Source organism: Daphnia carinata, chromosome 9, assembly GCF_022539665.2.
Source record: "Daphnia carinata strain CSIRO-1 chromosome 9, CSIRO_AGI_Dcar_HiC_V3, whole genome shotgun sequence".
Lineage (NCBI taxonomy): Eukaryota > Metazoa > Arthropoda > Branchiopoda > Diplostraca > Daphniidae > Daphnia > Daphnia carinata.
The window spans coordinates 8,299,927-8,324,400 of NC_081339.1; the positions used below are offsets into that span (position 1 = coordinate 8,299,927).

General features: G+C 38.1%; 1 protein-coding gene and 21 non-coding genes across 24 annotated transcripts; all 22 read right to left on the reverse strand.

The window, feature by feature from the left end:
* Positions 1-163: 163 nt before the first annotated feature.
* Trnat-agu (transfer RNA threonine (anticodon AGU)) lies at positions 164-236 on the reverse strand. The gene has a single exon. It is a non-coding gene; the product is annotated as a tRNA-Thr (tRNA).
* A 252-nt stretch (positions 237-488) lies between these two features.
* On the reverse strand, positions 489-561 carry Trnat-agu (transfer RNA threonine (anticodon AGU)). Its single transcript has one exon. It is a non-coding gene; the product is annotated as a tRNA-Thr (tRNA).
* Positions 562-813: 252 nt separating this feature from the next.
* Positions 814-886, reverse strand: Trnat-agu (transfer RNA threonine (anticodon AGU)). The gene has a single exon. It is a non-coding gene; the product is annotated as a tRNA-Thr (tRNA).
* A 252-nt stretch (positions 887-1,138) lies between these two features.
* On the reverse strand, positions 1,139-1,211 carry Trnat-agu (transfer RNA threonine (anticodon AGU)). Its single transcript has one exon. It is a non-coding gene; the product is annotated as a tRNA-Thr (tRNA).
* A 252-nt stretch (positions 1,212-1,463) lies between these two features.
* Trnat-agu (transfer RNA threonine (anticodon AGU)) lies at positions 1,464-1,536 on the reverse strand. Its single transcript has one exon. It is a non-coding gene; the product is annotated as a tRNA-Thr (tRNA).
* A 252-nt stretch (positions 1,537-1,788) lies between these two features.
* Positions 1,789-1,861, reverse strand: Trnat-agu (transfer RNA threonine (anticodon AGU)). The gene has a single exon. It is a non-coding gene; the product is annotated as a tRNA-Thr (tRNA).
* Positions 1,862-2,113: 252 nt separating this feature from the next.
* Positions 2,114-2,186, reverse strand: Trnat-agu (transfer RNA threonine (anticodon AGU)). Its single transcript has one exon. It is a non-coding gene; the product is annotated as a tRNA-Thr (tRNA).
* Positions 2,187-2,438: 252 nt separating this feature from the next.
* Positions 2,439-2,511, reverse strand: Trnat-agu (transfer RNA threonine (anticodon AGU)). Its single transcript has one exon. It is a non-coding gene; the product is annotated as a tRNA-Thr (tRNA).
* Positions 2,512-2,763: 252 nt separating this feature from the next.
* On the reverse strand, positions 2,764-2,836 carry Trnat-agu (transfer RNA threonine (anticodon AGU)). Its single transcript has one exon. It is a non-coding gene; the product is annotated as a tRNA-Thr (tRNA).
* Positions 2,837-3,088: 252 nt separating this feature from the next.
* Positions 3,089-3,161, reverse strand: Trnat-agu (transfer RNA threonine (anticodon AGU)). The gene has a single exon. It is a non-coding gene; the product is annotated as a tRNA-Thr (tRNA).
* A 252-nt stretch (positions 3,162-3,413) lies between these two features.
* Positions 3,414-3,486, reverse strand: Trnat-agu (transfer RNA threonine (anticodon AGU)). Its single transcript has one exon. It is a non-coding gene; the product is annotated as a tRNA-Thr (tRNA).
* A 252-nt stretch (positions 3,487-3,738) lies between these two features.
* On the reverse strand, positions 3,739-3,811 carry Trnat-agu (transfer RNA threonine (anticodon AGU)). Its single transcript has one exon. It is a non-coding gene; the product is annotated as a tRNA-Thr (tRNA).
* A 252-nt stretch (positions 3,812-4,063) lies between these two features.
* Trnat-agu (transfer RNA threonine (anticodon AGU)) lies at positions 4,064-4,136 on the reverse strand. The gene has a single exon. It is a non-coding gene; the product is annotated as a tRNA-Thr (tRNA).
* Positions 4,137-4,388: 252 nt separating this feature from the next.
* Trnat-agu (transfer RNA threonine (anticodon AGU)) lies at positions 4,389-4,461 on the reverse strand. The gene has a single exon. It is a non-coding gene; the product is annotated as a tRNA-Thr (tRNA).
* Positions 4,462-4,713: 252 nt separating this feature from the next.
* Positions 4,714-4,786, reverse strand: Trnat-agu (transfer RNA threonine (anticodon AGU)). The gene has a single exon. It is a non-coding gene; the product is annotated as a tRNA-Thr (tRNA).
* Positions 4,787-5,038: 252 nt separating this feature from the next.
* On the reverse strand, positions 5,039-5,111 carry Trnat-agu (transfer RNA threonine (anticodon AGU)). The gene has a single exon. It is a non-coding gene; the product is annotated as a tRNA-Thr (tRNA).
* Positions 5,112-5,363: 252 nt separating this feature from the next.
* Positions 5,364-5,436, reverse strand: Trnat-agu (transfer RNA threonine (anticodon AGU)). Its single transcript has one exon. It is a non-coding gene; the product is annotated as a tRNA-Thr (tRNA).
* Positions 5,437-5,688: 252 nt separating this feature from the next.
* Trnat-agu (transfer RNA threonine (anticodon AGU)) lies at positions 5,689-5,761 on the reverse strand. Its single transcript has one exon. It is a non-coding gene; the product is annotated as a tRNA-Thr (tRNA).
* A 252-nt stretch (positions 5,762-6,013) lies between these two features.
* Trnat-agu (transfer RNA threonine (anticodon AGU)) lies at positions 6,014-6,086 on the reverse strand. The gene has a single exon. It is a non-coding gene; the product is annotated as a tRNA-Thr (tRNA).
* A 252-nt stretch (positions 6,087-6,338) lies between these two features.
* Trnat-agu (transfer RNA threonine (anticodon AGU)) lies at positions 6,339-6,411 on the reverse strand. The gene has a single exon. It is a non-coding gene; the product is annotated as a tRNA-Thr (tRNA).
* A 563-nt stretch (positions 6,412-6,974) lies between these two features.
* Positions 6,975-7,047, reverse strand: Trnat-agu (transfer RNA threonine (anticodon AGU)). Its single transcript has one exon. It is a non-coding gene; the product is annotated as a tRNA-Thr (tRNA).
* A 12,485-nt stretch (positions 7,048-19,532) lies between these two features.
* LOC130700650 (uncharacterized) lies at positions 19,533-23,624 on the reverse strand. 3 transcript variants are annotated; one of them, XM_057522632.2, is made up of 9 exons: positions 23,412-23,621; positions 22,657-23,289; positions 22,302-22,427; positions 22,026-22,105; positions 21,180-21,224; positions 20,991-21,081; positions 20,712-20,845; positions 20,278-20,617; positions 19,537-19,816 (listed from the first exon to the last, which is right to left on the reverse strand). In XM_057522632.2, exons 2-9 carry the CDS (start codon positions 22,715-22,717, stop codon positions 19,698-19,700), a joined length of 996 nt encoding a protein of 331 aa, XP_057378615.1. In that variant the 5' UTR covers positions 22,718-23,289; positions 23,412-23,621; the 3' UTR covers positions 19,537-19,697. The 3 variants fall into 3 exon arrangements, with proteins under 3 accessions (XP_057378616.1, XP_057378615.1, XP_057378614.1); XM_057522631.2 differs by having other exon boundaries at positions 22,657-23,621; XM_057522633.2 differs by lacking the exon at positions 21,180-21,224 and having other exon boundaries at positions 19,533-19,816; positions 22,657-23,624.
* Positions 23,625-24,474: the final 850 nt, after the last annotated feature.

A 24,474-nucleotide genomic window follows, 5' to 3' on the forward strand; every position in this document is an offset into this window, starting at 1 on the left:
TGGATTAGAGCGGAATCCAAGAATCGAATACAAATTCCAAATTTACTAGATATTAAAAGTATATCAAGTAGATCTAGCTATTCGTCATATATTAAACAGAATTATCTTTGTCGAATTTACTTCTTTAGAATGTTACATAATACAAGATTAGCTTTAATCTAATAGGTCCCAACGAGACTCGAACTCGTGATCTCCTGCTTACTAGGCAGGCGCTTTGCCATCTAAGCCATAGGACCACTACATGTGTTCTGAAGCTAACAATTCCAAATCCTGGAAAAGTGATCAAAATTGATGGGGAACACATTCTTACAATCTAAAAGTATCCTGGATTAGAGCGGAATCCAAGAATCGAATACAAATTCCAAATTTACTAGATATTAAAAGTATATCAAGTAGATCTAGCTATTCGTCATATATTAAACAGAATTATCTTTGTCGAATTTACTTCTTTAGAATGTTACATAATACAAGATTAGCTTTAATCTGTGAGGTCCTAACGAGACTCGAACTCGTGATCTCCTGCTTACTAGGCAGGCGCTTTGCCATCTAAGCCATAGGACCACTACATGTGTTCTGAAGCTAACAATTCCAAATCCTGGAAAAGTGATCAAAATTGATGGGGAACACATTCTTACAATCTAAAAGTATCCTGGATTAGAGCGGAATCCAAGAATCGAATACAAATTCCAAATTTACTAGATATTAAAAGTATATCAAGTAGATCTAGCTATTCGTCATATATTAAACAGAATTATCTTTGTCGAATTTACTTCTTTAGAATGTTACATAATACAAGATTAGCTTTAATCTGTGAGGTCCTAACGAGACTCGAACTCGTGATCTCCTGCTTACTAGGCAGGCGCTTTGCCATCTAAGCCATAGGACCACTACATGTGTTCTGAAGCTAACAATTCCAAATCCTGGAAAAGTGATCAAAATTGATGGGGAACACATTCTTACAATCTAAAAGTATCCTGGATTAGAGCGGAATCCAAGAATCGAATACAAATTCCAAATTTACTAGATATTAAAAGTATATCAAGTAGATCTAGCTATTCGTCATATATTAAACAGAATTATCTTTGTCGAATTTACTTCTTTAGAATGTTACATAATACAAGATTAGCTTTAATCTAATAGGTCCCAACGAGACTCGAACTCGTGATCTCCTGCTTACTAGGCAGGCGCTTTGCCATCTAAGCCATAGGACCACTACATGTGTTCTGAAGCTAACAATTCCAAATCCTGGAAAAGTGATCAAAATTGATGGGGAACACATTCTTACAATCTAAAAGTATCCTGGATTAGAGCGGAATCCAAGAATCGAATACAAATTCCAAATTTACTAGATATTAAAAGTATATCAAGTAGATCTAGCTATTCGTCATATATTAAACAGAATTATCTTTGTCGAATTTACTTCTTTAGAATGTTACATAATACAAGATTAGCTTTAATCTAATAGGTCCCAACGAGACTCGAACTCGTGATCTCCTGCTTACTAGGCAGGCGCTTTGCCATCTAAGCCATAGGACCACTACATGTGTTCTGAAGCTAACAATTCCAAATCCTGGAAAAGTGATCAAAATTGATGGGGAACACATTCTTACAATCTAAAAGTATCCTGGATTAGAGCGGAATCCAAGAATCGAATACAAATTCCAAATTTACTAGATATTAAAAGTATATCAAGTAGATCTAGCTATTCGTCATATATTAAACAGAATTATCTTTGTCGAATTTACTTCTTTAGAATGTTACATAATACAAGATTAGCTTTAATCTGTGAGGTCCTAACGAGACTCGAACTCGTGATCTCCTGCTTACTAGGCAGGCGCTTTGCCATCTAAGCCATAGGACCACTACATGTGTTCTGAAGCTAACAATTCCAAATCCTGGAAAAGTGATCAAAATTGATGGGGAACACATTCTTACAATCTAAAAGTATCCTGGATTAGAGCGGAATCCAAGAATCGAATACAAATTCCAAATTTACTAGATATTAAAAGTATATCAAGTAGATCTAGCTATTCGTCATATATTAAACAGAATTATCTTTGTCGAATTTACTTCTTTAGAATGTTACATAATACAAGATTAGCTTTAATCTAATAGGTCCTAACGAGACTCGAACTCGTGATCTCCTGCTTACTAGGCAGGCGCTTTGCCATCTAAGCCATAGGACCACTACATGTGTTCTGAAGCTAACAATTCCAAATCCTGGAAAAGTGATCAAAATTGATGGGGAACACATTCTTACAATCTAAAAGTATCCTGGATTAGAGCGGAATCCAAGAATCGAATACAAATTCCAAATTTACTAGATATTAAAAGTATATCAAGTAGATCTAGCTATTCGTCATATATTAAACAGAATTATCTTTGTCGAATTTACTTCTTTAGAATGTTACATAATACAAGATTAGCTTTAATCTAATAGGTCCCAACGAGACTCGAACTCGTGATCTCCTGCTTACTAGGCAGGCGCTTTGCCATCTAAGCCATAGGACCACTACATGTGTTCTGAAGCTAACAATTCCAAATCCTGGAAAAGTGATCAAAATTGATGGGGAACACATTCTTACAATCTAAAAGTATCCTGGATTAGAGCGGAATCCAAGAATCGAATACAAATTCCAAATTTACTAGATATTAAAAGTATATCAAGTAGATCTAGCTATTCGTCATACATTAAACAGAATTATCTTTGTCGAATTTACTTCTTTAGAATGTTACATAATACAAGATTAGCTTTAATCTAATAGGTCCCAACGAGACTCGAACTCGTGATCTCCTGCTTACTAGGCAGGCGCTTTGCCATCTAAGCCATAGGACCACTACATGTGTTCTGAAGCTAACAATTCCAAATCCTGGAAAAGTGATCAAAATTGATGGGGAACACATTCTTACAATCTAAAAGTATCCTGGATTAGAGCGGAATCCAAGAATCGAATACAAATTCCAAATTTACTAGATATTAAAAGTATATCAAGTAGATCTAGCTATTCGTCATATATTAAACAGAATTATCTTTGTCGAATTTACTTCTTTAGAATGTTACATAATACAAGATTAGCTTTAATCTGTGAGGTCCTAACGAGACTCGAACTCGTGATCTCCTGCTTACTAGGCAGGCGCTTTGCCATCTAAGCCATAGGACCACTACATGTGTTCTGAAGCTAACAATTCCAAATCCTGGAAAAGTGATCAAAATTGATGGGGAACACATTCTTACAATCTAAAAGTATCCTGGATTAGAGCGGAATCCAAGAATCGAATACAAATTCCAAATTTACTAGATATTAAAAGTATATCAAGTAGATCTAGCTATTCGTCATATATTAAACAGAATTATCTTTGTCGAATTTACTTCTTTAGAATGTTACATAATACAAGATTAGCTTTAATCTGTGAGGTCCTAACGAGACTCGAACTCGTGATCTCCTGCTTACTAGGCAGGCGCTTTGCCATCTAAGCCATAGGACCACTACATGTGTTCTGAAGCTAACAATTCCAAATCCTGGAAAAGTGATCAAAATTGATGGGGAACACATTCTTACAATCTAAAAGTATCCTGGATTAGAGCGGAATCCAAGAATCGAATACAAATTCCAAATTTACTAGATATTAAAAGTATATCAAGTAGATCTAGCTATTCGTCATATATTAAACAGAATTATCTTTGTCGAATTTACTTCTTTAGAATGTTACATAATACAAGATTAGCTTTAATCTAAGAGGTCCTAACGAGACTCGAACTCGTGATCTCCTGCTTACTAGGCAGGCGCTTTGCCATCTAAGCCATAGGACCACTACATGTGTTCTGAAGCTAACAATTCCAAATCCTGGAAAAGTGATCAAAATTGATGGGGAACACATTCTTACAATCTAAAAGTATCCTGGATTAGAGCGGAATCCAAGAATCGAATACAAATTCCAAATTTACTAGATATTAAAAGTATATCAAGTAGATCTAGCTATTCGTCATATATTAAACAGAATTATCTTTGTCGAATTTACTTCTTTAGAATGTTACATAATACAAGATTAGCTTTAATCTGTGAGGTCCTAACGAGACTCGAACTCGTGATCTCCTGCTTACTAGGCAGGCGCTTTGCCATCTAAGCCATAGGACCACTACATGTGTTCTGAAGCTAACAATTCCAAATCCTGGAAAAGTGATCAAAATTGATGGGGAACACATTCTTACAATCTAAAAGTATCCTGGATTAGAGCGGAATCCAAGAATCGAATACAAATTCCAAATTTACTAGATATTAAAAGTATATCAAGTAGATCTAGCTATTCGTCATATATTAAACAGAATTATCTTTGTCGAATTTACTTCTTTAGAATGTTACATAATACAAGATTAGCTTTAATCTAAGAGGTCCTAACGAGACTCGAACTCGTGATCTCCTGCTTACTAGGCAGGCGCTTTGCCATCTAAGCCATAGGACCACTACATGTGTTCTGAAGCTAACAATTCCAAATCCTGGAAAAGTGATCAAAATTGATGGGGAACACATTCTTACAATCTAAAAGTATCCTGGATTAGAGCGGAATCCAAGAATCGAATACAAATTCCAAATTTACTAGATATTAAAAGTATATCAAGTAGATCTAGCTATTCGTCATATATTAAACAGAATTATCTTTGTCGAATTTACTTCTTTAGAATGTTACATAATACAAGATTAGCTTTAATCTAATAGGTCCTAACGAGACTCGAACTCGTGATCTCCTGCTTACTAGGCAGGCGCTTTGCCATCTAAGCCATAGGACCACTACATGTGTTCTGAAGCTAACAATTCCAAATCCTGGAAAAGTGATCAAAATTGATGGGGAACACATTCTTACAATCTAAAAGTATCCTGGATTAGAGCGGAATCCAAGAATCGAATACAAATTCCAAATTTACTAGATATTAAAAGTATATCAAGTAGATCTAGCTATTCGTCATATATTAAACAGAATTATCTTTGTCGAATTTACTTCTTTAGAATGTTACATAATACAAGATTAGCTTTAATCTAATAGGTCCCAACGAGACTCGAACTCGTGATCTCCTGCTTACTAGGCAGGCGCTTTGCCATCTAAGCCATAGGACCACTACATGTGTTCTGAAGCTAACAATTCCAAATCCTGGAAAAGTGATCAAAATTGATGGGGAACACATTCTTACAATCTAAAAGTATCCTGGATTAGAGCGGAATCCAAGAATCGAATACAAATTCCAAATTTACTAGATATTAAAAGTATATCAAGTAGATCTAGCTATTCGTCATATATTAAACAGAATTATCTTTGTCGAATTTACTTCTTTAGAATGTTACATAATACAAGATTAGCTTTAATCTAAGAGGTCCTAACGAGACTCGAACTCGTGATCTCCTGCTTACTAGGCAGGCGCTTTGCCATCTAAGCCATAGGACCACTACATGTGTTCTGAAGCTAACAATTCCAAATCCTGGAAAAGTGATCAAAATTGATGGGGAACACATTCTTACAATCTAAAAGTATCCTGGATTAGAGCGGAATCCAAGAATCGAATACAAATTCCAAATTTACTAGATATTAAAAGTATATCAAGTAGATCTAGCTATTCGTCATACATTAAACAGAATTATCTTTGTCGAATTTACTTCTTTAGAATGTTACATAATACAAGATTAGCTTTAATCTAATAGGTCCCAACGAGACTCGAACTCGTGATCTCCTGCTTACTAGGCAGGCGCTTTGCCATCTAAGCCATAGGACCACTACATGTGTTCTGAAGCTAACAATTCCAAATCCTGGAAAAGTGATCAAAATTGATGGGGAACACATTCTTACAATCTAAAAGTATCCTGGATTAGAGCGGAATCCAAGAATCGAATACAAATTCCAAATTTACTAGATATTAAAAGTATATCAAGTAGATCTAGCTATTCGTCATACATTAAACAGAATTATCTTTGTCGAATTTACTTCTTTAGAATGTTACATAATACAAGATTAGCTTTAATCTGTGAGGTCCTAACGAGACTCGAACTCGTGATCTCCTGCTTACTAGGCAGGCGCTTTGCCATCTAAGCCATAGGACCACTACATGTGTTCTGAAGCTAACAATTCCAAATCCTGGAAAAGTGATCAAAATTGATGGGGAACACATTCTTACAATCTAAAAGTATCCTGGATTAGAGCGGAATCCAAGAATCGAATACAAATTCCAAATTTACTAGATATTAAAAGTATATCAAGTAGATCTAGCTATTCGTCATATATTAAACAGAATTATCTTTGTCGAATTTACTTCTTTAGAATGTTACATAATACAAGATTAGCTTTAATCTAATAGGTCCCAACGAGACTCGAACTCGTGATCTCCTGCTTACTAGGCAGGCGCTTTGCCATCTAAGCCATAGGACCACTACATGTGTTCTGAAGCTAACAATTCCAAATCCTGGAAAAGTGATCAAAATTGATGGGGAACACATTCTTACAATCTAAAAGTATCCTGGATTAGAGCGGAATCCAAGAATCGAATACAAATTCCAAATTTACTAGATATTAAAAGTATATCAAGTAGATCTAGCTATTCGTCATACATTAAACAGAATTATCTTTGTCGAATTTACTTCTTTAGAATGTTACATAATACAAGATTAGCTTTTAGCTGATAGGTCCCAACCAGACTCGAACTCTGATCTTCTGCTTACTAGGCAGGCGCTTTGCCATCTAAGCCATAAGACCTTCGGTTAACAATTCCAAATCCTGGAAAAGTGATCAAAATTGATGGGGAACACATTCTTACAATCTAAAAGTATCATGGATTAGAGCGGAATCCACGAATCAAATTCAAATTCCAAATTTACCAGATATTATAAGTATATCAAGTAGATCTAGCTATTCGTCATACATTAAACAGAATTATCTTTGTCGAATTTACTTCTTTAGAATGTTACACAATACAAGATTAACTTTAATCTAATAGGTCCCAACGAGACTCGAACTCGTGATCTCCTGCTTACTAGGCAGGCGCTTTGCCATCTAAGCCATAGGACCACTTCATGTGTTCTCAAGCTAACAATTCCAAATCCTGGAAAAGTGATCAAAATTGATGGGGAACACATTCTTACAATCTAAAAGTATCATGGATTAGAGCGGAAGCCATGAATTAAATACAAATTCCAAATTTGCTTTTCATAGTATGTAACTAGCAGACCGGTTAGCTAAATAGCTACGTTAAGCCGGAAACATTAGCCAAAAGAAAAAGCCTGGATTACAGTATAAGTATACAGCTATAAATTGCGGAAGCAAATACCTCTTTACGCCCTTCTTTTCTTCATTGAGTCTGGCATCCTATAAGAATGAGCATAAGAGAGATGTCCGAAATATTTTAACAGCTAAGTGCATGCTATGTCTTTTTGTTAAGGAAATTCTCAGGGCAGGGTAATTTGCCAGGTCAGACAAGGACACAATTATTTGGCATGGGCCTTCATTCTCAATTTTTTTTTCATTTGTAAATCAATCATGGGAACGCACATAGGTGTTCATACAGAATCAAAGTAAAAATTGACGAAAGTTAATGACAACCCTTTTATTCGAACTGGTAATTGTTCGCAATTGTTCTGTTCAATCTTCTCTCTGCAAAGCTATTTTATTTCCAAAATGTTGCTGTGCTTAGGTTCCACTATATATAAGTAATAAGAAAGTGGAAAAATTCTAGATTCGTTTCTCACGTTTAACACCAAACAGGCATAATTTGTGTATTAGCATTTTCATTTAGATATGCAGGAAGATATTCTATATGTACAATGAAGATCTAGTGCCGTTTCGTCTGAAATGTCGTGTAAGGAAAACAAGTAAAGATTAAGAAAAACAACTTTTGTTCAACTTAATATATATCTTAAAAAAGGTAATACCACAAAGACTAATCTAAGAAACGCTGATAAAGTATTTAGAATTATTCGCTTATTTGTGAAATGAGGTCGTCAACAGCAACCATTGTTCATAATCAGGTAAATGACAACGCTCATTCATTTGTAGGCCTCCGAATGTTGACAGACGTAACAACGGCAATGCTTTGGCTTAAAACCTTGGCTTTATCAACGCAATATATGGCCCACTTGATATTCTTATCACAAGGACAATCGATTACACTTGTTTCAAGATTTATACAAAGACAAAAGCAACAAGCCTTGACGTGCTCCCATTCGTGCACAACTGCACATTTACAGGCAATCCTCGCGGGACTCATTCTTCTGTCCCATTTTCCAATTGCCTTTCTGGCCTTCGTTGTAAATGACTGGACAGTTTAGGACCTAGCCTACGACGTGCAATAAAACATTTTAAACTTAATAACGTAATGCAGCTAATCAATTCCATTAAATTAGAAGATTAGGGTTATAGTTATTATTGCGCTGCAGCAACACGTATCACGTCACCGATAATAATGCTTAAAACAATAGGCCTGATAACTAAAATCTAAATTGCAGGTTGCAGGAACGGCGTGCATATTTAACATAAGTTGATTTGCCATTTGAGAGCACACTAAGGATATCCAGTGAGGGCCTTATTTACACCGCAGTATTTATTTACATGCGACGAAAATGTTGTAGATTCACGCCCAGTCGAAGGTGATGTTCATCACAAATCCTGCATTGAATAAGGATTATTAATTTATGTTTATAGTTTTCACTGGAAAGTCATACAGCTCGAGTGCTGCACAAACCAAACCTCTGCGAATAGAGTACAAGAGTTTGCTGTGGAAGCCATTTCGCTTTGTGGTTAGCTTCTAATAAGGAGCTCCATAAGATTAAAGAGGCTATGAGGATTAATTGTAACGGTCAGAGAAAGCGAGGTTTGTTTTTCTTTTTCTTTTCTTGTGTTTTCTTTAACGGCCTCGTCCAACAACATTTGGTGCGCCGTTCACGATTCCCAGAAGCAACATCAGAATAAGCTAGTCACGTACATCGGCGCTTTTAAGTTGATTCTTCATATATCGTCGCGAAAGCAATCGAATAATCGCACAACATAACGTCAACGTAACTCGGTCGTTTTGACAAGCAGCACTTGCCCAATTTCTTTTGTGTTGTCTCAATGCTGCAAAAATATAACTACTTAAAGACGCTTCTATCACCGATTGAACGACAAAATTGCCACACCTATAAGCCTGTCAATTTAAATGACAAAATTTCGAAACAGAAAAAAAAAATTAATAAATAAAAACAAAAAACTGCTGGGGATACATCAATTGTTCTTAACATTCCTGTGTAACAAACCCCTGCGGACTCTAATAGGGCCTACAGATAAAGTGTAGAAATTCGTTCACATTCAATAGAATATTTTTTGTTCGCAAATCAAGCAGCTTCAGCACTACACGGTATGACAAAAGAAAATGGGTTGGTTTTGTTTGTTTAGTTTACCCTTTCGTCTTGGATGCGGGTCAATACATGCGAGATCAGATAAGTATACATTTTTTATTCGCATCTCATTTTTCGTTCACGTTTTTGTTTATACCTTTGTTTTGTCGCTACTTACGTCTTAAACTGAAACACAAGGCCCTGATAATCCCAGTTAATTAATAATTAACTCATTAGGTTTAATACTTAAACAGATAAATTGCTGGGCATTGCAAGAGTTTTATTAAATTTTTTAAATAGTAAATGTCTGCCGCCGATACGTTCATGGCCCTGTGACCATAGTTTCCGGCAACTGGTTTTCTATAGCCACAAACACAGTCTTTGTCAAACCTGACGTATGGGCATATTCCATGTGACATGTGACGAGATCCAAAGCTCTACAACGAATGCCTATTATCCAACTCAGTTGAGCCTTTATTGCCCTATACGTATAATTAAATATCAAACGGTAATGGCTCACCATTATTAAGTATCTGTATAGACCGTAATAATTTCTTTACAGCATTGGCCAGCACAGCAGGAAAAATAACACGATTGTTTTTTTTTTTTTTTTTTTTTTTCTCTATTGTCTCCGTCGATGTCTGGCTGCCATTTATAGTCATGAAGCTATCTATACTTTAATCTCCGATGGGGGACATATTTTTAGAACATAGCCTCGCAAGACGTTCGTTGATCAATCTGCCACTGCACAAGACATGACATTACGATTCCTTTTTTATTTTTTTATTATTACATGCAAGTGAACATTAGCACAATTGTAATCACGTCTAAGGCTTCAATGTTATATTTACGGTAGCTGAACTTTCAAAAAACAGTGCGCGGTGCAAAGTATAAAGTGTAGAAAAATGAACAACTGTCAGAGAAGAAGGTTGCGGAAGAAGATTGAAACAAGCGGCGCATAAACCTTTTTGGGGTTTTGTCTCTCTTTGAACATTTCATAAAAGGCAGGGTGGGAAGGGTGGAATTCCCGCTTCCCCCATGTTTGCGTTTCTCCCCTCCTTGAATAATAATGTTAGAAACTAGCAATGAGAAAGAGAGAAATGGTTGGCAACTGCAAGTACTGCACTCCAATCAAGCATGAGAGCATATATAGGAGCCCGAAATATGCAAATGTTCTACCGCCTTTATAGCCGTCAGACTAACAGTTTTGTTGGTATCAATTATTCAAAGTAAGACCGTCATTTAGTCGACAATTCCGCTAGCTTATACATTTAGTTTTGCAAAGCAATTCTATGGACGTATATGAACACGAGCAAACATCAACGTGCATGCTCAGACGTATGTTCATAGTTCTTCAAGACACACTTTAATACACAGTGACAATTGAACGATTCAACAATTTAATCACCTGGCTAATAGTTCCAAATGATTTCGTTTTAATAAGCGAATGGCCAAGGATCAAGCTCTCAGCGTTTGACGTGCTTATGTAGCTTACTACATATCAAATTCATAAGACGTATATATGCTATGTGGACTGGAACGCCAAAAGAAACTGCACGTTTTCTTCTTGGAACCCTCGACTTGATATATCTGCGCAATTTTTTCTCAGAAGAATCTAAAAACACCAGTCGTGTTATGACGGTGAAAATCAGTAAAATATATTTTCTACGTCGCCATCTCGGCCTAATACATATGACTATATACATCATCAATCGATCATTTTTTTTCTTTAAAAAGCGGTTTGTAAAACTCTCCCCCCCCCCCCCCGTAAATGATTGACTCGCGATTCGTGAATCATCTCTCAGATTCTTCTCCGTTTATTAGAAACGCTTTCACTCAAGCATCAGTGTAGAGCAGTGAAAACAGCGATCGCCGTCGAGTTATTGTCCGCATTCCTTCTGCATTTTGTTCCGTTTGATAGAATGCAATCGTTATGACTTTATATGCGCCTGTGTCATGAAGCCGCGGGAGATTAATGCGTCAGTTCATCCATCTGCAACAAGGAGAGGGGTTGAAAGATAAGATGTTGTTCTTGCACGATGGCTCCAAAAACTTTGTTTTTTTTTACCAATAGGCCAGCAAGATAATGGTGCTGGTTACAGTTATTCTATGTTTGGGATCGACTTCTTTAAAAAAAAAAAAAAATATTTGTGATACCCTCGTCGACGCCAAAAGTCTCCCTGGAAAATAGGCTGGCATCGAAGTCTTGTCTATGAATGCATGTTTGACCGCAGTTCATCTATCTTAAACTAGATATCTTACTTTCTCTATAGGCCTGCTGTGTGTACCATCAAAGTATACACAAATTGACCCGAAATGGTTAGGCAAAGGGGTTTGGCGGCAGAGCGGCTGTTTGCTGGAGACGGGAATGAAAAAGAGATCGCGTCAATGGGGCCGAGGAGACGTCAGTGCGTGACTAATGGAATGCTTGTTCCTTCCGAGTCGGTGCGTCGGTGAAGCGCACGCGTCGGTCGGATGGATTTCAGATCCTTTTAGAAATTGCAACCCTCCCGTTGATGTACTCCAGTCAGCTTTGCTTCGTTTTTATTTCCGCGCCAGGAAACAAACATTTGTGTAGAGCTTAGCGCATCCACCACATTTTTCGTTGTTGTTGATCCGCAGGCCTATGTGCCAGCGTTGGGTCTAGTTTAGGCGGCCTCTACATGCAGATCGGCAGCAAAGAAAGCAGAGAAATAGCGTCAAGCTTTTGAATGTAAAAAAAAGGGGTTTTTCCATTTTTTTGTTGATGCCTCAAAATTTTTTTCTTTCCGATTTTCCTTCTTTATATGTGCACGTTAACAACAAAGAAAATCATTGAGGAAATGATGCCACAGCTCTCGATAATCTTTTCGGACTGACTCAAGCATCTCTCCCCTCCCTCCCCCCCACTAAACAGCGTCCTGAACCGGAAAAAATACACTGTAAAAGATTAATAGTGTTACACATTTTTGCTTTGATTATTATCCCTTCCTTAACTATTTTTATTGCTTCGAATTTTCTATAAGAATTGGTCCGGGCTACGTTGAACGAACAAAATAATTACAGTATGCTTTATTATACATTCCGAAGCTCAATCAAACGAGGGCCAAAGTCATTTGATAAAATAATTTAATTCAAATTTTTTTTTTGTCATTGCCATTGCTCTTTTATACATTAGACAGGCGTTAATTTGGAAGTCGTAGTGTAAGTAAACGCAGCCACAGTGTGCGCTTATGAGACATATAGAAGAAAGCTAATGTGATGTGTGTTTGTTGATGTCTAAAATAAAATCAAACCGCTATCAGCTTTCAATAATACCTAATATAGAGGCAAATCCTTATATGTATAATAGAGGTTGAACATATCTGAAATGATCACCATACGGGTAGCCTGAACCGCAAAAAAAAAAAAAAAATTATTAGTATGCAAATGACAATACGCGGCCCATAATTCTATAATATGAAAAAAAAGCTTTCTGTGAATATGAGACACTCATTATAACGCATCGCGATTTTTTTCTGCATATAATCTCTTGTCATAATAGCGCGTGCATCATTGGCCCTGTCCGGAAGGCTTTAGGTCGAACCCTTTGTGTGCATGGAGTTATCGAGGGAAATAAGAATGGACATCAAGTGCGTCGCATGAAGCATCGTTGAATATTCACAACTCGGACATTGTGAAACATTTCGCCTTGAAATCGAGTTCTTGGTTGACGAGTTGTGGCATCCAAATGTATGAATTGCGACGTTTTCCACCAACAGAATGCATGAAAGCGCATTACGCCCTGCATACCGCCAGCTTTGTCAAGAAAGATATAACAAGAGTCTTTCAAAGGCATTAGACGCTGATCATCGATTCCGACAAGAACACGGAAGATGCCCCGGTTATTCAGTATCATGCGCATGGCATCATCGGCGTTCCGCAACGTACAATTCTCTTCCTGTTTTCATTTGTTATTATTATTTTTTTTTTTTTTCGTTGTGAGGCAACATGCAGAAAATGATGAATTGCTGCCTGTTTTGCAAGGTTTGCATGGAAAGATCACAGTAGACAGACAGCATAACTGAACCAGCATGAAATTTCGTTTCTACTTGGCTCATGTGATTTTAGGATTTGAACAGCCGGGAAACGTGTGCCGATTGTGTGGCAACTTTGCTTCGGTCGATTAACCGCTAAACTTTAAGCTTTACGGATATTTTAGGGAGAAGAAAAATTTTGTTTAATCCCTAGCATAATGCTGACTTAATTAACCAATTAACCTTCCTTGAACACGATAAGATTATGTCGTCAATATATGTATTTTTTTAGAGCGTGAATTGTTTAGCGTGTACAGCAAAATTGAAGAGTTTCTCGTGTTTCAAACTGAAAATGAACAAACAATTGTTTTGGTTTTTGTGGGTTCCCTTTGATGATTTTATTGGATAACTAATTTCCTTGTTTGTTGGTTTTCATTGAACCCTTTTGCCTTTGGGTAAGATCCTCCACTTTTGCCTGAGTCGTTCTAAGATCTCCGGCCGTATTCTCCGCCCTCCGCATCATTTCTTTATCCATTTTTAAAATGCAAAACTGTGACATGATAATGAAATATGATGACATAAAATTTTTAGTGGTGATGGTAGAGATATCATATAAGGATATCAGGGATCACATAAGGAACTCACTGGACCAAATTTTCAAAGTTTACACAGATTTGCAAATTCCTTTTTGTGATAAAAAAAACACTAGGGGATTTGCTCAAAACATGACCTATACTTCCTGATTCCATATCTCCGGCTCTTTCGAATCGATTTGATGCAGCGAAAACTGTTCTAAGAATTATGAAGCTACATAAAGGAAGAATAGCAAGCAAAGTGAATTTTGGGGACTGCAATTTCATAATCCTGTGTCCGGGTGTATATCCCGATGGGTTTTTTTTTCTTATCCGACTTGGATCAGCGATGGAATTCATCTGTCCAACAAAATATAATAAATATTTGTGCCGTTTCCAGAAACCAAATTCTCTTATCCAAGATGTGCTAACACTCGTTTGTCAATGCTATACAATACGTTTATTAGGTGCACAGATTTCCGTACATTATCCAGTCAATTCGGGAAGTCTCATGCGGTAAACAAGAAACAACTTTCTTCTGTCGCGGCCCGCATCAGCTTTTTCGTGAGAGTTGAAGTCTTTTTGGTTGTCTTTGCCATCACGGTTTTAATTACCTGAAACACTGTTGCTTCTCAAGCTGTTGAAATAAGGGAAGCGGGAGCGCATGTAGAGGCACATATTTTCTTCGAGTAGACGACAGCTCAAGCATTTTCACAACGTTTCGACAACATAACAACACGATTCTCAGAAACTCGCTGGAATTTTCACCAAGTTTGTACACTGAAAACATGAAATCTGTCCTCACAAAAGCGCTTTCTTCATATATTTACAACTTCAGCACGTAGAGCAAAAAAAAGGAGGATAGGTAACGTTTTTTTTAAGCTATTAGGCTATCTGGCAATTAAAGTCTTTCTCTTCAAAATTCCGTAAGAGGGTTACAGTTATCGGACGGAAACGAACACCCAACAACCTATTCGTTCAGTTGTACAACATGTGCATGCGTTTCATTCACGCCTGACGTGTACCTTTGAATTCATTGTGCACTGAATATATACGTCATCATCAAAAAACAAAACAGCTCCTTTTAGAACAAGAATTACGGTTTCAGGACGTTCAATATAAACATATAGGCATGCGTCGTCTATAAATGTTCATATTAGGCTTTAAAAAAATAAAACTTCCCTGTTGGGCGTACGTTTCAAAATTTATAGCCAGCAAGCAAGTGGAATACCTTTTGGAAGCGCGCGTGGATTAAACCCCTGACTTGATATAGAAATTGCGGCCGGAAAAATAATGACTTTATTGGTTAATGGCGTGCCAAGCGACCACTCACGTCCCTATTCCACATGGGTTTCATATGCGGCTGCATTGCTGTAGGTAACAACGAATGCACACTGCCCTCCTTGTGCATTTCTACAAGTTTTTATACGATGGCGCTATATAGCGGTCTCCGGGGCAAGACGTCCTACTAACTGCATTGATGTAGCCTATAGTAGCCTACACGGATGCGTTAGCAAGAAGCGCGTGAAGACCTTGTTTATATCTTTCCTTCCTCTTTTTTTGTATGTTTTCGTCCAGTTTTTTTCCCCCCACATTTTCCTTAACTGTCTGCTTGTTCACCTAAGTCACGTTTCTTAGTTTTCTATACTAATTGTCGGCATGTAGGCAGCGAAAGTCTGTAAATACCACACTGTAATATTACAGCCTATCTATACAGTATTTTTAAAAACCTGTTATTATGATTGGGAATTGAATCAGTTTTGTAGTAAATCCATGGAGTGACCGCTTTATACGACGATCAGTTTTCTTCTAAGGTTAAAACTCAGGTAAGCATCATGCCTATCAATAGGCTATTTAGGATAAAGGCGAAAACAAACATGATAGGCAGCTACACCCTCGCATGTATAAGACAAACCCATTATGACACATAGTGACTGCTGTAATTTGATGGTGTTTATACGATAAGAGAGTAACAAGAATTGATAATGATGTTGAAAGTTGGCTGTTTGTAAACTTTGTTCCGTCATATTGCGGTAGGAGCTTCATAAGAAAATACATAAGCCCGTACGGTGCATGTAACTAGCATGCAACATAATATGCGCATTTTTTTTTGTGCTTTTCCTTTTATTGCGTCAAAATGAAAGTGAAGCATTCTAACATTTACTTGTTTACAGTCTCCGAATCATTTTCGAGATTGAAGATGTACGCAGCATAAACTTGAAGAACATGTCGGTCGCATCTTTTATTACCTCAAGGCGTTGTCCAGAAAGAGTACGTTATATTCCATGCATTGCCAGTATGTATACATCGCTCTGGGCCAACAGCAAAGAGCACAGAGAGGAAGAGGGAGAGAGAGAGAGGGAGAGAGAGAGAGCGGGTCTTCATCTCCCATCTAGAAAAAGTTGAATAAATGCGACAGACTATTCACTTAGGCCTTACACTGCAAGGCTTTTTACAGTCTACATCTGTATGCATGGTCTTTATTTCCTGCCTTTTTTTGTTTCGTCGTTCGCTTTCCTATTTTGCCTCAGCCTCAAACAGCATGTTTGTTTCTTTTGTCATTCTCTGCCGAAAAGGAGAGAGAGAGAGCCAAAGCTGTATATCCAGATTTGTATAGTCGAAAGCAATCACATTCAGTTCCACTGAGCCCAAATAGACCTTACTTTGTTGGCATTGATCAAGCAACGAGTTTTGCGCTATTTTCTCTTTGGTGCTGCCTAAAATGATCAGTTTCTCTATAACAACCAACTCCCCCCCTCCCTTTTTTTGAAATCCTATACTCTATATGAAACGAGTAGATTACATTTCTTTTGATTCCGGATTTCTGTGTGTTGTGAGCGCCTATTGGAGGCTAAGTGTCCACACACACAGGCGTGTATTATACGCCAAACATTTTCAATAGGTCTACATACGTTTTGCTCGTCGTGTTCAATCTGACGAATGACGCTGTGCAACTTCTTCCTTTTCGAAATCTCGTTTCATCAGTTAAACGGAATTCGCAGTGCAAATGGTTTCTTTTCAAATGATTGTATTTATTTACGGTCTATCGCGTATGTGTAGCATCATATACATACGTAAAGCACCGACCTATTTGCGTGTGCACAAAGGCATTGTCTGCCATTTGAATACGGGATGAAAGCTGAACCCCTTTAGATGACATGTTGTCTTTTTTTGTGCATACAGAGTTTTTTGTGAAATTCGTTCGGCATTTAAGTTAATCTGATCTAGGAAAGTGTATAGCTTTAATGCAACAGAATTCAAAGTATTTACGTTATACAAGTCGGTGCGTGGACCTAGACGATTTTTTTCCCGCACAATCAACCGTCTCGCATAGCGGCACTCTAAACGGTGAATTTCAATGAAATTTTCAGGTTCAGCAATAATACATCGCAATACAAGAAGAGGAGTAACAGTTTATTATTAGGATTTGCGTGGGTCTAACGGTTACTGACGTTATGAATAAAAGTTCATCAGATGACAATCTATGTAGGCAAACTTGGTTGAGTTAATGTGATTGGTTTTGCGTGATGTCCGTGAATATAAAGTTCGCTGGAGACGTGCGCAGGTATCCGAGGTCGGCACTAAAGAACTCTTTATTTTCGACTGTGGCCTAGACTATATAAGGTTTCGTTTACATTTGAGCTATTTTGGGACATTTTCTTGATTTATACTGCAATGGGTCATGTAACTTGTTTTCCTTTTTCATTTCACATGATTGGTAAATATTAAACACCCAGTATGCCTCAGCCGTGTGCATCTCCGAGACAACATAGGTAGCCACATCTTGGTTATTACGACAACTATACGTTTTCGATGAGATACGCCGCTGCTGGGCAATGTTTGAAAAGCCAGAAACTTGCCATGATTAGTTTTTATTATTTTATTTTTTTAATTTTTATTATGTTTGTTTGTTATCAGAGCTCTCTGCTGTGCGATTGTCCGCATCACTTGTTATTCTTCGCAGTTAATAAAACAACTTTCCTAATGCCCTCCCAGTAAACCCACATATAAAAACAATAGTCTTTGTCAGCAACATCACTTATAGCGGCCCGATACTTAATACAAGAAAAACTTATAGGTTGGCATACATATAAATCCCATTATTGTCTATTGTCATAAGCGTTTTGTGTTGATATAATATAGTCGTACCTACGCAGCATATGATAAGCTGTTGAAACGGAACGTTAGGCAGATCAATCAAAAAATGATTTAAAGACCGTCAATATAAACTTTGTTAGAGACGTAAAAGGCCATTACGTTGGCTGACGCTTGTCTGCTGAAATTTGAGAGCACGCACAAACGGGATTAAGTGAATGTTTTATTTCAAAATCAAAAGCCTTGATGGTAGGCCTAGATCTTTTGAAAGATTGGCGTTGGCAGCTTTGCTTAAACAACCTTGGATGCTTACGTATGCTGCTTATACCATGAAGCGATTAACACTATGCATCGGCATGAAACAAAGCGATGGTTAATTTTTTTTATTTTTAATACGTAATTAAAGAAATCGTGAGGATAACATTATGGAAGATTTGATTGTTTGGAGCAAAACGTACCCAAATGAGCGATATGTTCGTTTCGCAATTTTGTTGCCAGTAACATTAGCCGATATGTTTGAACCGACATGCTGGCATGATTCTTGAAAAACCCATTTGATATCGAGAATCTTCGATATAATCCTGTTCTACAATTCTCTTTATGCTGACTTGATAAAGCCTTTACATGAACGTTTGCTCGTTGTATAAAGAAATATGGCTGATGCATAATTCCTAAGCTATAAATCTTTATACATTATACCATATATTTCTCCTTCAATTCTTTCTCTAAGCAAGACACTTGCATACCAAATGAGCCAATTGTATAGGTCAGTTATATACCTTAAAGGTAATGTTGAAAAAAAAAATTAGCCAACATGGCGAACAAAAGATAATATATGGTTGGGTGATATACGAAAGTTGAAACCCACCGTTGGAAACCTAGCAACCCTTTGACTGGTCAGACAGTTCGGATGGAACTTCCGTTCAAAGCCGGACATGCAAGTTGAGCACAATATACAGACTTGAATGGGGGCTAATAGTTAACAATCAAGTTGCACCGACACCATTCAATGCAAATCCAATTTCATCAAGCAGGTGTCAAACTAGTCGTGATGACTTGAATCTGAGATTTGAAAACAAAAATCTTAATAGATTTCTGAAGTAACCGTGTAAACCATGATTATACATAACTGTGTAAACCGTAATGCATTCACTGTTTTCAAAATGTATTATGTCATGCAACTGATTTTACTTGTTAGTACTTGTTACTCGAGTCACATTTAACGACTACCCTTAAAACATAAAATCAAACGTCCCGTCTGTTTCGCCAATGCCCCAAAAACGTTTCATGAAACTTTGCTAACTGTTTCAACTCATTTATGTAAATTCTAAGATTATTAACAAAATCTGTAAAGAGCCAATAACACAACAGGTCAGTTCAATATCAGGCTATGCCAATTGACAACGTTCTATGTTTCGAAAATCACCACCGTACGAAGAGCAGTTTATTTCGGACATCAAGAGCAATTCGTTCTATACATTAATAACAAATCAATGAACGCAAAACAAAAAAACTTCAGTTTAGTCGAATATAGCTTTCTGACGCGTTGCGTTGCTGCGCTTTGTAGTAGAGTGGGGGGGGGGGCTATAATTTACGTGAAATTTAATTTATTTTTTATTTTTTAAATAATGCCGATGGAACCGAACGCATATACAGGAGCTATTAGGACGGCCACGACCATTGTGCCACTATGGCACGGCCGCGGTAGTATCGACCGCTGTTTGACGTATCAGATAAAATATGTAACAAAACACAAGACCGATCCAGGAAGTCGAATGCGACCTCGGCCAGTTTGCCGAACTTCCATCTGCACAACAAAAGAGAAAATCATTACAAAAAGTTCGTCGCTTTACATCTTTTTCCGTTGTTTTTTTTTTTTGTCTTTTCGTTGGACTTGTCGTGCGTGTAACTTCGTTGCACGACATGCACGTTACTAACAAGTTGCCCCACGACAAACTTATTACGTTCACACTGTAGGCCCAGTTGACAACATTTCAACTAAAAAACACGGCCATGTCAAATCAAATTCCGAAACGAAAATTGCCAATTTCTTGACAGGAAAATAAAATTAAACGCTGTTGTTTTTTTGTTTTTTTTTATCAAATGCTGCAGTTCCTAAACAATATTCTTAAAGACATTTTTAAAAATCTTATGGAAGCCCTTTCGGCTTTGTACGGAAGGCGTTGATCCCAACCGCGTTTACGTTGTACCGTATAAATTGTGAATATGAAACGCTGATATGACTAGAGACACATCACAAATACTTACTGGCAGAATGAAGAAGGTGAGACGGAGTGCGAGCAGTGGCGATCGCCTTAGCAGATCGTCCGTCTACGATCGACAGATTTGCGTATGTAACGCTTTGATAAATGTCTCCCACTAGGGCCGTGCATGAGACCCGCCTCGTGGCGAACGCTCCAGCCGAGATTTGCTTCGGCAGATCGACGACAAATTCCAAACCGACCGTTGCGACGTTATCCTCCGCCAATTCGCCATCGTTTTCTCGGCCGTTTTGCCATGTGGATTGTCTGCTATTCGGCTCAGATGATTGGGTCGCTAACGTCGGAATCGAACCGTCAATGTATCGTTTGACGTACGGTTCGCCCACCTGAAATGGCATTTGCAAATGGCATGCGATCATTGCCGTCGTTTACAAGAATTGTTTATTGTTTTTAATTTTCAAAAATGAAAAGAGAACGCACTTGTTCCCCGTCGATACTCCACTGAAGAATCGCCATTGGCTTCGAAGGAGCTGAGGTGCAGTTTAACGCGACCCGCTCTCCTGGTAAGTAGCTCGTCTGCACGTTGATAATGATGGGCCCTTGCAGTGGCAAATCTTTGTGTTTTCAAAGAGAATTTCAGTTTGATATTGATTAAATTCTTCAGCTCATTATCGACGTTTTTTATAGTCACAAAGCATTCAATGATTTTCATTAATAAGGCCCGAAAGAGGTTGAAGTCAACGTGCATTTGTTACTCACCAATGACCGACATGTTGGCTTCTCTGAAATCCGTCTCAAAGTGGGGCCCTTCGCAGGATACCTCACATCTGTACGTTCCGGCGTTGCTTCTCTACGTGAAATGAAACGAGCCGACAAAAGTAGACAGTTACCACTTGCACTTATTAATTTTTACAAACTTTAAACTCAACAGTTAGTCGACTTGTTTACCTGGATGTTCCTGAGGTAGACACTCGAGACATTGGAGCGCTGGATCTGGGTTTAAAAAAAAAAATTATTGGGACAAATGTAATTGTTTGTTTTTGATCATATCGTGTTTAGAGGGCGTCACTAAGCCTAACTAAGTACTCTAGATTTTGTGCTCATTCATTTATTGGATCGAAAATAAAATCCCCCCTAAACACCTGTAAGTCACACAGAACGTCCGTAAGTCGTTGAATGGGAGAAATATGTTTGCCACTCAGTTTTTGCTTTGAACGTTGTTCTATGTACTTGTTTTCTTTTCATTTTCGATCAAGCACGGGAGTACAAGTGGACCCATTCCCACGAAAACGACTCTACTAAATAGAAGATTTGGGATATCAACCTCCCACACGAAAAGAAAAACCAACAAACAAGTTCCCTTTTCCTATTGGAATAGACTCGGTGGAGGATGTCATTTCTGACTGGCAGATTGCTCTCAGCTTGTTGCCCCAGACAATGTAATCCACGATGATTATACCGAGGCTCGTCTGCCCGAGCTCTTGACCGGCAAAACAGGTACAAAAGAGCATTAAGGCCTGGCGGCCAGCAGTTTTGCAACGGAAAGGCTTTCGATGGGGGGGGGGGGGGGGGACCTCATCAAGTGATGGACTCAAAGCTTCCTAATACGCGTACATCTTTAATCGATTAACGGTTAAAAACGGGAGCCCACATAACGAGGTGATACAGACTGGCCTCTGCGGTATCGAATCGTATTTATTTTTAATTGATTTGTTATCGAAAATGAAATAGATTAGGGATTCTAGTGCTTAAATAAAACGCTTAAAATAATTCTGAAAGAAAATGAAGAGTTACGTCAACAGTCATGTTGGAAAGATGAGGGAAGACTTGAGGTCGGGTACCGTCGGGACCGATGCGGAAGAACTCACGAGACCCTTGAACAACAACAGAATAAGCCAATATGTAATAACAACACACAACAGGACGGGGAGGGAAAAAGAAATTAGGCTTTTCAATTGAAACAATCGTTATTATTGGCAAAATATGGCACGTTTCAAACATGCGGTGCGCGTTATATATTGAAACAATAGCGTCTCGAATGAATCTATGCATAAGGCGAAAGATGTATACCTTTAAACCATTTGACTGAGTAAAGGATGTTGCCACCGAGATTGAAATGGCAATGCAATTGAGCGTCGTGGCCGCGGCCGACTTGTGCGGGCACGATCAGATGCGAGACGCGGATGCACGCCACACCTGTTACCAGCAAAACAAATGACGTCGTACATTGTACACACCCAACTGACAGAGCAGACATACATACATAAAGAACAGCCAAAAAATAATTTGAAAAAGTTAAAAAAAAAAAAAAAAAAAATCTGTTTTGCTGCTGGGTGGGGTTATGAGATAAACATACGAGGGGTTGAGGGATAGGTAACAAAGTTATAAACATGGGCTCTTTATTATAAGACCATATATGACTCACCAGCTAATCCAGCCATGAAAACGACGCTCAACAGGGGGTAGAGAGCCCTGTGACAATTCATCTTGATGTCTGGTGACACTTGCCTTTTTTTTTTTTTTGTTATATTATATTTTATTTTTATCCCTGTGGAAATCCGGAAGCGATGTTGGAACTTGTCGCTGTCAATTTAGCGCGCAAGTGGAGCTATGTCGCCATCCGAAACTAACAACACATCACCCCTCTCACAAACCGTTGCGATCAGCTGCTACCGCCTTGTCACTTTAAGAAAAAAACCACCCGTTTTCATCAGTTGTTGCTCGTCTTCGTCCCTCGTTTTTGAACGACCGAAGCGGGGGGGGGGGGGGGCGAAACAAAAAAAGGGAGAGAGATACAGTCGCACGTTTCACAGGCAAACGGCCAAAGGACAAAAGTCTTTTATTTTTTTTTTCGAAATAGTCTGGTCAAGATTGTGGACACAAACGTGCCCGTCGTACGGCTTTTGCGTCAATCAGCAATTGACCTCGTTCACAAGGCCGGGCCGCCCTTCGAATGTGCCCGATAAAGAGCCTGCGCTGCACATCATCTACAACGTCGTTACTTGACGTATAACGGGCCAAAGTTTCACGATGAAGTAAAGAAAGCCCCGAGAAATCCCTATTTACGCATGAAGAACAAATAAAAAAAAACTCTATAATATGTAGACCATTAAAAGTTAAGTCATCACCGTCCACGTTTGTTTTGAATAAATAGAACAAGAGGAGTTGTGCTATACTCACTAAACGAATGTTTATCCGTACGGCCCTAAAACATAACGCCAACCGTGTTGAAAAATAACATTTTGTTTGTTTGTTTGTTTCAAAAGTATGAAGTTTACGAACGGCAAGTCTGTGAACGAGTCAAAGGAAGGACGCGTCGTGTTGAAGAGAACTGATTTTCGTTTTTTTGTAAACACGAGAGGCGCAAGGCGGCACTAGTTCGTGACTGAAGCTGCCTCTTTTCTCTCCGCCTGTTTTCATACTGTTTTCGTATGGGCCTACATCTCCGCCGATGAAGAGGGAGGGGAGAAACTGTCGGCAAGGCTTGCACGAAGAAAACGCATGCGCTTCTTGTGTACACGTACGTATACAGGGCATCTTCAACGCGTATTTTATCGCATCCTGTTCATTGTTGTGCTTCGTATTCCAAAGCATTTCGTTTTTTTTTTTTTTTTTTTCCTATCTGAAGGCAAGGGATATTTAAACTGACAGGACATGATCTAGACAGCTATAATAATTCCCTAGAGTGCATATATACAGCTCATTCGTTAATCGGACGGGTAAAGAAAAAAAAAATAAATAAATAAATGGTAACACGCTGTAGCATGCAGACGATTTTCTTGAGTTTGCATAGACGCAACGGCCTTTTGAAAAATACAAACACAATTTTCTTGTTAAGGTGTCATCGTATATCATATCAGACCACAATGTGACACACGTGTGCAACTCTATACGTATACAGCAGACAAGTTTTATTTCAACCAATTTAGATTTTTACGCCGTCGTATTGCCGCCCATCCGCCGGATCTAATAATTTCTTTTTTTTTAAATAATTCTCTTTCCACTCGAAAATCTAACGTAGTTATAGGAAAAGTAGAAAAATAGATGTGTTATTAATTCATTATTTGGTTGAAAACGTTGATTGGGTTTGTCTTGGTCGTAATTAGCGCATTTCCTTTCCTACTTTGCAGTTTTCATTTTTTTTCGAATGTTCAATCGAATAGCTCTATTTATCTTTCCCGGGCAAAATATTGTTTTTCTTCTTATTTTTTTTTGTTGCTTTACTCTCGAATCTAAATAATAT

Bases quoted from the DNA above. Each gene is read 5' to 3' on its own strand.
- LOC130700650 (XM_057522632.2), bottom strand. From the start codon at position 22,717: ATGAATTGTCACAGGGCTCTCTACCCCCTGTTGAGCGTCGTTTTCATG. The intron at 22,428-22,656 runs GTGAGTCATATA...TGCTGGTAACAG, and splicing joins TTTCATGGCTGGATTAGCTG to GTGTGGCGTGCATCCGCGTC. The intron at 21,082-21,179 runs GTAAACAAGTCG...CATTTCACGTAG, and splicing joins TCTACCTCAGGAACATCCAG to AGAAGCAACGCCGGAACGTA.